The sequence below is a fragment of the Gadus morhua genome, chromosome 4 (genome assembly GCF_902167405.1).
Source record: "Gadus morhua chromosome 4, gadMor3.0, whole genome shotgun sequence".
In the NCBI taxonomy this organism is placed as follows: domain Eukaryota; kingdom Metazoa; phylum Chordata; class Actinopteri; order Gadiformes; family Gadidae; genus Gadus; species Gadus morhua.
Genome location: NC_044051.1, coordinates 13,111,117 through 13,123,343, shown reverse-complemented (window position 1 = coordinate 13,123,343; position 12,227 = coordinate 13,111,117). Strand labels below are relative to the sequence as shown.

Sequence of the window (12,227 nt, the reverse complement as noted above, 5' to 3'; positions counted from 1 at the left end):
GACATGATTTTCATAACAGCTTTTGTCATGGTTACGTGACTCCCGCCACGCCTCTCTGTTTATATTACAGGCGCCTGATCAGCTGTAATAGTTGCAGTTGATTAGCTGGCTAATCATTTTCACTCACAAGCAAAAACATGACTCAAGCCAAAAGTACAAAGGCAAGTTTTCTTTGTATCGTTCACGATACACGCAGCATCAACGCAGCAACAAAGTGTAAATAACAATGGATCCCGAGTTCCTTTACTAGGCATTATGATGGCGGTCCTGCGTAGTGCAGAGAGGCGCGGATGAGAAGTAATGTCATCCCGATTTTGAGTTGCGTGTTCTGCGTCCCGACAAAAGCCTGTCAGCTCGCTGTCTAACCAATATGAAATGTCCCGCGTTGTCAGCGTACATAGCCAAGGTGGTCTTATTATAGCCTGATCATTAATTTAAAGCCAAATAGAAAGAATTAAGCATCCAGCATACGATTTCAACAATGTGTGAGATCATACGCAGCAGGGATGATCGCACAGTGGAATGCTTATGGAAAACCAGTGGACGAGCGCTGGGTGGAGATTTCAGAAGCAGGGAGATTATAGAAAAATATAATGTCAAATTTGTCAGTTTTCCGTTTGTCTAGTCAATATGTTAACCAACTTAATATTTATTTATTTATTTATTTCAACCGCAATCCGCCCGCAATTTCTCCAAGATTACTTTTTTTCACACAATCCACCCAACCCGTGGATTATCCACGGTGTCCGCGAGTTTGACCGCCAACCGCGCATCTCTACTAGTCTTTACTTTACTAGTTAGTTCTTTACTAGTTAGTAAACACTGCCCGTGACCTCCAGCTGTTCGCAGATTCCCTCCATGTCAACAATACGTCATGCGATTCCCCCAAATTTCTGGCATGCCAAACTTTCGTCGAACTTTTACAGACGAAAAAATCGCAGATCGCAAGCATGTCACATCGAGACGAGATCTCGTCTCGTCGCCGACTTTTCAAAATCGTTTACGACTCGCAAATTTGTCTGCGACGAACGAATAGGGGCAAAATCTGACTGAAATCGTGTAGTCTGAACCAGCCATAAGGAGGTGTGCCTCCGAGATATGCCGCAAGAAAGCTGGGAGATTTCCCGACTTCTGACTCGGAAGGCTGGCGTCCGAGGCTTCAGGAACACACCATTAGGCCACTTAACTTGCAATCTAATTGGAGGCTACCTATGTATTATCAAAGAGTCCGTAAGCAACCTCGCAATCGGACAGTTATTCATGTGAAAAGGAAAAGGTTTTAGAAAACGTAATTGGCCAAATAATTAAACATTATTTCTTTACATTGCTAACAAAATTGCTTTGTTCCAGTCACATTTTAGAAGAGGTTGAGGTGAATCTGTGTTAGTTTTGCAGTACAGTTGGTTGTCTTTACACGTCTGTTTGTTGTCAGAATTCCGATAAACACTCTGTATTCAGAATGTCTTCCTCTGGTTAGATTATCTGCCTTGAGGGTCTTTTCAACATACCACCTGTCAGGAAGAACCAATGTAAAGAGGTGATCTGTGTGTGCGGGTGTGTGTGTGTCTGAATGACTTATGTGTGTTGCGTGTCAAGCCAGAGAAAGTGGGGGAGCTAGCAGAACTGCTGCCCAATAGAACCCCTTCAGATTTCTTATTCATCACGTGTCACAAAACAATATGTTTCCTATTAATGCTCTGTATGAAGTGTAATTAATGGTGGGTCCTTGTCAATTCCCCCACTTTATTTATTGCTTAAAAACAACAATTTATTCAGTGAAAGAGGATCACTTTCACTCACAAGCCTGTTTGTCCAGCCAGCTCTACCTGTGACGCATAATGAGAAGCAGCTGATACTCAGAGCTGGCCGGGCGCAAGTGGATGACAGGGGCATCCATTTAGCCCTGGGAGGCAAGGGTGGAGGGGGGGGGGGGGGGACCCAGGCTGCCTCACAATGGAGAGGATAGAGGAGGGCATGAAGAGAAGCCTTGTGTCCTCCAAGACCCCCCAGCCCAGCCTCAACAGAAGAAGATCCGGAGTCGGCCTATGGAGCCGCGACCACTTCCACTGCCTCTTCCGGAAACAACGTGTCCCCACTAACGATGTGTGTCTCCCCTAATGAAACGTGACTCACCTAACGATGCATGTCTCACCGAACAAAACGTTTCACCTAACAATATGTCTCACCTAATGATACTTGCCTCACCTAACGATACTTGTTTCACCTAACGATACGTGTTTCACCTGACGATACGGGTATGACCTAACGATACGTGTATCACCTAACGATACGTGTATCACCTAACGATACGTGTCTCACCTAACGATACGTGTATCACCTAACGATACGTGTATCACCTAACGATACGTGTATCACCTAACGATACGTGTCTCACCTAACGATACTTGTCTCACCTAACGATACGTGTTTCACCTAACGATACGTGTCTCCAGGAACGAGACGTGTCTCACCTAATGATACTTGTCTCACCTAACGATACGTGTCTCACCTAACGATACGTGTCTCACCTAACGATACTTGTCTCACCTAACGATACGTGTCTCACCTAACGATACTTGTCTCACCTAAAGATACGTGTCTCACCTAACGATACGTGTCTCACCTAACGATACTTGTCTCACCTAAAGATACGTGTCTCACCTAACGATACGTGTTTCACCTAATGAAACGTGTTTCACCTAACGATACGTGTCTCACCTAATGATACGTGTCCTACCTAATGATACGTGTTTCACCTAATGATACGTGTCCTACCTAATGATACCCGTCCAACCTAACAATACCTGTCTCACCAACATTACGTTCAAAATCCAAATATCCCCAGGCCACCTGTAGGAGCAACATAAATGCCTACAAATCGTTTATCTGCTTGTAAGGTGATGCTGGGCTTGCAGCATCTCAGCACACTGCTGCTTCTCCCAAGATGACATATTGACCCCCCCCCACCCCCCACCCCCAAGACACATGCTTCTGAAAGACAGGATTTCCCTGGACAGGAACCTACCCCTACCCCATCCAGGCCTTGGCTCTTCCTGCCTGGCCTGCTGACTCCTATCCTGTCCACCACCATCACTCTCATCATCATCAACATCAACCTTGGTTGGGGGGGGGGGGGGGGATGGGGGGGCGCAGGCTTGCAGGAAGCCCAGAGGTCGTGCAAGACGGGGCAGGATTCACCTCCTCCCGCGGCTCCACCGCGGTGCTGGTGCAGGCTCCAGGTCCGTTCCTTACTCAGGTCTTACTCCTGGCTCTGGGTCAGGTCCTAGCTCTGGGTCAGGTCCTGGCTCTGGGTCAGGTCCTGGCTCTGGGTCAGATCAGGGCTCCTAATCCGGTCAACGGCCCGGTGTTCATCCTCCTCGTCTCCATTGTTTGAACGGAGGAGGTGGAATACGCTCACACTTCCTCTGTCTGTTTGCTGGGTCATTGGGTTGTGATTTATGATGCCTTGAGATGGGCCCGGCTCGCCGTTTGTTAGTTTTGTTTTTTAAACAAAGCAAAATCTTTTTTTTTCTTTCTATTTTACTCACTGATTCATTGTGATGTGCGTCTGAGTGGTTTTCACTGATAAACCACTCAGACTTTTAGACTGCATTTGCGCATTGTTTACAAATGATATATCATTCATAAAATATACAATTTTGAAGGACATATGTTTCCAAAGCATATATCCTACATAAAATATACCATTATGAAGGACATTTATGTTGGGACCTATCTTAATGAGATGTTGTTCTGGGTTTGAAGGTTTGGTCCCAGCCTCCATTCAAGCAAAATAATATTTCCAAATCTACAACCTGCCCAAATGGAGTTTTAAAATCAGTACACTTCACATGTGCCTTTCACAATGCAAACCCAATGATTAATTTTGTTTGCAGAGATCTTTAATTTATAGATGATCACAAACCAGTAGAAGAAAGAAATTACATGGTGTATTACATATATACATTTTCTGAGCAATATAACCGATTTTAAATTAATATTATATGACCAAATCCTTTTTAGCTTAATTAAAGGTAATCAAAAAAGCATTATTCATGCTTACCTTAAAATACTAGAGGATGGTAGAAGGAAACATAACAGCCACTTCACATATTCCATATCATTAGGTTACAATTATATTGCATGCATAAATATAGCAATACACATTGTTTTGCTTATTTCTCCCTGGAACGTAGTGCATAAATCAAATTGTGTTACACAATGTTCGATGATGGGAGTATGTGGTAGGTCTCCCATCATTGCACGAGTGACTTGTGTATGACCTTTCTGCAAAGAAACTGTGCGGTAGAATGTAAGGCCATTGTGGAGAAAGGCTTATCTGAATTTTTTCATGTCATTCTGTACACATGGTCTGTATACACTGGTATTTGGCCTATTAGTTTACCAATAATTGCAAGAAGTAATGTTTAGTCAAAGTTACAGTGAAGCTTTGAAGCCTGATCACATTACCTCCATAAAACTTGAAAAACCATGAATGTAATCTGTTAAGATAATCTTTCACGATATTCACTTGTGACAGGTGGGGGATATTTAAAACGTTCCCAGAGGCTTTAAGTCCTCTCTCAAACTGTCGGTTGGAGCTTTCCTCTCACAAGTTTACATCGCTCACATTGTTGCATCCGATTTATAATTCGATAGAAATATATTGCACATGTCAGACTTAATTCATAGATCCCCTTTTCAATAAAAACTTCAATACATGCAATCTTGGTGTTTGTTTACTTTGCTACATTTCAGAAGCTGGGAGTCGAGAAGGTTAAGTAGCCCGCAGCTGTGGAGCAGCTTGACCCCCTGTGACAACAACTTTTAAACTGCAGTATACTGACCACAGACCCTTAGAGAGCGTGATACTGGAATTAAGCAAGCGGCTATAGAGACCTACCTGTATGAATGAACCCAACGGGTGTATTTCACTCGTGGCGTCTTAAACCTTTACACAGCGGTGTAGCGACTCATTAACCATTAGTGTATCAAACAGGCATTAGCACCAGTTGATTCAGAGGAGGCCGACCCGTTGGGAGGTAGGATTATCCTTCAGTCTGGCTGTTAGCGGTGATTATGTCCGGAAAAAAAAGCTAATTACAGCCTAGTTAGTTAATCATCGGGCTGTAACTATCAGGTAGCAAGAACAATGTTAAATTCCGTTGTTTAATGGCTTAAATTATACTCCCACAAACGGTCGGCTTTAACTGACCACATAATTGGCTGTCATTATTTTTGGTTGAAACAAATGTAGAACCAATTGATCTAATACCAGTTTTTGTACAAGACAAACAACTTGTGTTGTGCTAGGAGTTAAACACTTAGATGGGTAGATCCCTATAGCGGATGATTAACCAATCTTACAGGTTTACTTTCTTCAAGAAGAAGTCTGAATTGGCTGATCACAGCAAAGGGCGGGCTCAGCAATTACGACACGGAGCAGTGAAACTGCAGGGAGACGGATATGGTACTCTTTCCATGTATTTCCTGTAGACAATTGCTTTGATTTTAGCCCCATGAAAAACAATGGGAACGAGAATGCCTGCCGTCCCTGCTGAACAAACAGGAAGAACGGACATTCACTGAATGGTAGAAAATACATTAGCAACAAGACTTACGAGAACACACAGTAAAGGAGGACAACCAGGGGGAATCGCTTTTGGTTAAAGCACCTTTTATTAAAAATCATAAACATGAGTACAATTCATATTCACATTATATACAGATTTGAAAGAGCCTCATTCTAAGTCATTAGAGAGAGGAATATACAAATACATTCTTACTTCACACGCACACACAGACACAGACACACACTCATACACACACACACACACACACACACACACACACATACACACACACACACACACACACACACAGTCTTTTGAAGCAGTCTTAATTGGGTTGTCTTCTACCCGTAGGAAAACATTTGTCATCGCGTCCCATCTGTCCGTCTGGGACCCCCTCCCCCCGTCTCTCCTTACAACACTATGCTCACATTTGCGGTATTATCTGACTGTAACACCTTTAACTCGCACCCTGGTACTACTCACACATGCACACCTTCATCTGACTGGCTGTGTAAACTGGTCAAATGGGGAGCAGCGATCTATTTGATGTCAAGGCTTAAGTGCTTGCAGATGACATGACCGGTGTTATGTGTGTGTGTGTGTTTTCAGTGTGTGTTGTTGTGTGTGTGGAAGTCTTCGAGAGGACAAAGACGTCCAGACGTTAAGTCCCAAGTTCTTAGCTCTTAAGTCCCCCACAAAACCGATTCCCAACTTCTCCACAACAAACAAGTGTGTTTCGTGACGTCTGCCCGGCATGTTGCAACCTTCACGAAGTGGCTCCCGTGCGTTGGCTCTGAACGTCTCAGTCACCGCAGGGGGGTTTAGGGGGGGTGTAACCCAACACCCCACCACACCAGTCCACTGGGTCACCCTGGGGGGACCAGGCGAGGACACGCTGGACGTGATCTTCAGGCCGTCGCTGAAATGTCTCAGAGTGTGCATACCAACACATCAAGTCTCTCCACTTATTCTCCCTCTCTCTCTGTCTCTCGGTCTCTCTGTCTCTCTCTCTCTCTCTCTCTCTCTCCATGCATCACCATACCCATGATGCACCACCGGGTTGGACGCCGCGGACGCGGTCACACCTTGGTGGCCAGAGACTGGGCCTCGGTCTTCTGGGAGGACAGGGAGCCGGCGGGGCTAGCGTGCAGGGCCTTCTTCAGGTTGAGCAGGCACAGGCACTGGGAGCGAAAGCGCAGGTCGAAGAAGGCGTAGAGGAAGGGGTTGAGGCAGCTGTTGACGTAGGCCAGGCAGGTGGCGTACGGGTGCGCCAGCAGCAGGAAGCGCAGGAAAGCGCAGGTGCCCGGCGCCAGGTTGAGGTAGGAGAGCGCGTCGGCGCTCTTCACCACGTGGAAGGGCGTCCAGCACACGGCGAACACCACCACCAGCGTGGTGATGATCTTCAGCAGGCGCCGCTTGCGCTGGTCCTCCTTGCGCAGCGTGTTGAAGTGGCGCGTGACGGTGCAGCCGATGAAGCAGTAGCACACCATCATGGCCAGGAAGGGCAGCAGGAAGCCCAGCGCCGACGAGGACATGCTGAGGCTCGCCACCCACACGTTCTCCTGCTCCTTGTCGGTGACCACCAGGCTGAAGTCCATGACGCAGGACGTGCGGTTGCTGACGTCGTCGTGCTGCGTGGTGCGGAACACCAGGGTGGGCGCCGCCAGCAGGCAGGACAGCACCCAGATGGCGGTGAGCGACATCTGCATGTAGCCCCGCGTGCGCAGCTGCGTGCTGGAGAGCGAGTGCACGATGGCCAGGTAGCGGTCCAGGCTCATGCAGGTGAGGCAGAAGACGCTGGCGTACATGTTGAGCAGCACCACGTAGCTGCTGATCTTGCACAGCACCTCGCCGAAGGGCCAGTGGTAGCCCAGCGCCGTGTACACGGCCCACAGGGGCAGGGTGACCACGAAGGTGAGGTCGGCCAGGGCCAGGTTGCCGATGTAGACGTCGGTGGCACGCCACTTGCCCTGCGCGCGCCACACGGTGAAGATCACCACGCCGTTGCCCGACAGGCCCAGGATGAAGATGAGCATGTAGAGGACGGGGATGACGGAGTAGGAGGGCTCCCACTCGGAGTAGTCGCACATGGTGGCGTTCTCCGACTCGTCGTAGTCGTAGTAGTAGCTCTCCGTGGTCGCCTCCATCTCGCCGCCGGCTCTCTCTTGATCGCTTGGAATATCCGGTTAAAAATAGGCTCGATACGTCTCTGGAGCTGAGGTGTAGTGTTGCACCTCTGCACACCGCCCACGGAGACAGAGATCAAAGTCCGGGGGAGGGAGGCGGCACGGAAAGCAGAGTTTTGAAGGAGAGTTGGTGACTGGTTGAGTGAGTTAGGCTCCTGTGAGAAAAACAGCAGCTCTCAGAGGTCTGACGGTGTAACACACTGGCTTGCTTGCTATCTGTGACAGCTGCCTGCTCTTTATATACCCGCTCCCAGCCCTGCGGAACCTCCCAGGAGCCCTCCCCTCCCCCGCCCCCCCCCCGGCCTGCCCACACCCCCTTCCCTCCTCGCCTCCCGTCCCCTCACCCCTCCTCCCTTCCTCCTCCTTTTGCTCGGGCCCATGTGCTGCTTACAAAGTCATGATTTTACTCATCTTACTTGTTTTGGTTTACTTATTTTACTGATCCTACCCTATTATTATTGTTATTCTATTGGGCACTGCTGTCTGCATTAACTCCTTATGCACTTTACAGTCATTGCTCTATTGTTTTTATTCTGATATTGACTAATTAGATTGGTCATACACAAGATTCTCCTTTGCGGTTCATAGAGTGATATCTTATCTAATCTTATACCCACACACACATACCCATAAAACTACTCTTCAGCATTCACTCAACAGGTGTCTTTTTATTAAAGATAAATACTGTCTATATAACTGGTCAGACACTGGACAGGATTGGTCAGCATAGGTCAAACACCAGAACAGAATCAGGAGGACCATAGAAACCCCATTCACACGTATCACCACTTAATTTTATATGTTTTGGCTTATTGACTTTTCTTCATCGTGCAACATGTGATTGTTTTGGATCAAAAAAGCACTCAATAGAACAAGAGTGACTTCTAGTGGGCACCAGGTCTGGGCATGTCGCAGGCTGCCGTTCAGGTCAATTAGCCCGCTAATGTCTGCTCGTTGGGTGGGACCGTGGGCCCCTCTCATCCAGACGACTGCATTTCCATGTCAATGCGTCAGGTTTCGTCACAGCAGCACACGCTCCAACATGCAGGCGAGGGACCGACACTGGAAACGTTGATTTTGCCAGCTATCATGGTTATTGTGCTGATATTCATTTGTTATTATTAGATCACAAATAAGGAAGTATTATCTGGAATGTCAGACAGAGATATACTATTAATAACAATAATACAATATATATATAAACGCTAAGTACCCCAACAATGAAATGTTGGGTATATAAAAAAGTGAAATTACTAATTTGAAGAGAAGTCTAGTATAATGGCTGCGTTGTTGCCTTACAGCAGGACTACACAAACAACAGAAGACAAGAAACCCTGTGATACTGAACTGCAGGGCAAATAGACAAGAAATTACACCAATTGTTAATTCAAGATGAGACAAGACAGGCCATTCACGAGGGCAGACAGAGACGGAGAGTTTTAGTAAGGTCTGCTCTAAAGCACAGAGACATGAGGGAAGACAAGGGAGAGAGACACCGAAAGAGTTTTAGCAAGGTCCGGATTCTCTATCTCTAGCAAACAGACACAGAGGGAAGTCATGGGAATGATATTATGAGAAACGATTGTGTAGATATATTTTTTAAAAGAAAGATAAAATGCACTGTTGACATTGTGCAATACTTAATGATGAATCCAGGGCAAAGGTAACACTTTGGTGTAAAGGTTAAATGAGTGGATGTAGTGATTATTATTAAATAACTTAAAACCTGAATGTTTCTGGGATTGTGCTTCTGTGTATCTGGGTGTGCGTGCAGGATTGTTTGTGTGTGTGTGCGTGTGTGTGTGTGTGTGTGTGTGTGTGTGTGTGTGTGTGTGTGTGTGTGTGTGTGTGTGTGTGTGTGTGTGTGTGTGTGTGTGTGTGTGTGTGTGTGTGCGTGTGTGTGTATGTGTGTGTGTCCAGCTGGAAGGCCTCACTCCCCATTCAGCCTCGTCTCTCAGCGCAGAGGCAGCCGTGGCGCCGGCCCCGACCCTCGGAGACACAACTACTGCTGCTGTATCACTCCCTCGCACCCCGCCCTCCCCCCTCCTCCCCCTCCTCCCCCCATCCGTCCATCCGTCCGTCCTTGATTGACTGAACAACAGATCCCGTAGGGGTTTCACCCGTTCATCTGTCGGAGCCCTTTAATCCGTCCTGAGCTAACTAGCGGCGAGGACGTTTGGCCAAACAGGAAGTGACAGAGGGCCCTGTGTTGGGGACGGCCTTCCCTGCCCCGTTCCAGGGTGTATTTATACTCCTTATTCCTGTATCTCTACCTCATATCCTAGTGGTTTTAATAGTAGTGCTATTTATAGTATAGCATCAATTTGTCATTAGGGTAGCACAGCATAAAGTAGTGGTATTTGTAGTATACAAAGTGTTGGTTTTTGTAGCATAATATAAAATAGTGGTATTTGTAGTATACAAAGTGGTAGTTTTGGTTGTATAGTGTGAATGACTAGGAGAAGTCAGGATTTATAAGTGGCTTTAAAAGTTGCTTTGTGATAATAAGAATATAGAAACACAAGGACACATAGGCTCACTGGGTAAAGTGCCCTCTCCTAGTGTCCTCTCCTAATGTCCTTTCCTCACTCACTCATTCTCCCCCAACATTCATCACTCATGCTCCCCCCCCCCCCCCCCCCCCCCCCCCACCTGTGTTTCGTAGGGCTGCTAGTTGTTGTTGTTGTTGTTGTTGTTGTTGTTGTGTTGGTGCTTCTGTGTTGTAAATTCTCCTGTGTGGCCCAGACAGCCGTAAACCACACACACGCACACACACACACACACACACACACACACACACACACACACACACACACACACACACACACACACACACACACACACACACACACACACACACACACACACACACACACCCACAGCATGGCAAGGAACAAACACAAACACACGCATGCACCCTTGGAGGCATGTCCCTCCTCCACCACATAACCTCATTCATAACATACTGTATGCAAGCGGCCGTTCCAAAAGGATGGGAACAGGGAAGTATTGCTGTAGACAGACCATCATACGGAGAGAGGGATGGATGGACAGTTGATAACCATACAGACAGACGGACAGGCAGTCAGGGAACACACACATGTATCGGAATGTAAGACAGAAAGACACGCAGTCACGAAAAGCCTGTCTGTCTGCAAGGCAGTTGAAGCTTCCTCTGAGCGCTCCTGCTAACCTTGTAAATAAAGAGAAGGAGAGAGGGGGGGGGGGGGGGGGGGGAGCGACAAAGTATTGGGGATGGTGAGAGAGTGCAACAGTTGTTTGATGTGTGCGTTGAGCTGTCAAGAGAGAGACCACATGCACAGCTTCTGCAGCTGGCTCTGCAGGCTCTTTTAGTGAACCAAGTGTGTGGGTTTGAGTGGGTGTGTGGGCATATGTGAGTGTGTGTGTGTGTGTGTGCATGTGGGTGTGCATGTAGGTGTGTGTGATGCTAGCGGACGATAAAGGAACGCTGGGCAGAGCAGCCCCAGTATCGCTGGTCGCAGGCGTTCGATTCGTTTTATTAGGCCCTCTCTCTGGTGTATCTCCACACACGGGGAGGTAGGTGTCAACATGTTGTTGAGCAGAGGGGGGGGGGGGTTAACGCCAGCTTGCCAAACACACCAAGGCCACCATGATGGACAACAGGCCCCCCCCCCCCCCTCTCCCTCTGTACCGCGGCCGGAGAGCCTATATAACACAATGTTCCAGATCATTTCACTATCCAGGATCATGTGACATAAGGAGTATCATGTCACAAGATGAGTATCATGTCACATGCTGAGGATCACGTTCAATATATCAGAGTTAAAAAAGGTTTGATTGGCTTAATTGTTAATTGTAGGCCTGCTGTTGTATTGCTGGATGGCTAAAATGATTCACTCACTGCCTTGGCTTGAGAAAACCTTCAAATGTGTTTTCTAAACACATTTGTATGAAATGCTTGGTTTAAGGTATAAACATGGTTTATTCATTGAACGACCAATGACATGCATCATTCAGACCCGTAGCTGTTTGTGAAGCTATTCCTCACAATCATGTGAAACGCATCCCAGATAAGCTGCTAAAAGCAAAGCATGCATGTATAAGTGATTTACACACACGCACACACACACACAACCACACACACACACACACACACACACACACACACACACACACACACACACACACACCATGGGTGCAGATCCCGGGCGGGAAAGAGGGGATGTTTCGCCTCCAACTACTGAAAAATATCAAGTTGTCCCCCCCAATATTCATTACTTTTAAATGTAAGTCATTTCAAAAGCATTTCAAAAAGCAGACTAATCCAAACACAAATACAAGACTTATTAGAGGTTTTGCTTATGCGACCCCCTTGTCTCCAAATCATGGGTCCGACCTGTTCATGTAAGATTGGCGTGCACATCTCCATGCATATTTTCAGAGAGTGACGGCCTAAAAGTGATTCATGAATGCTTGTTATGCTACT

The 12,227-nt window shown here is 47.0% G+C and overlaps 1 protein-coding gene across 1 annotated transcript; it reads right to left on the bottom strand.

Moving 5' to 3' along the window:
* Positions 1–5,651: 5,651 nt before the first annotated feature.
* Positions 5,652–7,985, bottom strand: LOC115542748 (apelin receptor B-like). Its single transcript, XM_030355151.1, has one exon. The coding sequence runs from the start codon at positions 7,718–7,720 to the stop codon at positions 6,653–6,655; it is 1,068 nt and encodes a 355-aa protein (XP_030211011.1). The 5' UTR covers positions 7,721–7,985; the 3' UTR covers positions 5,652–6,652.
* Between the last annotated feature and the right edge of the window lie 4,242 nt (positions 7,986–12,227).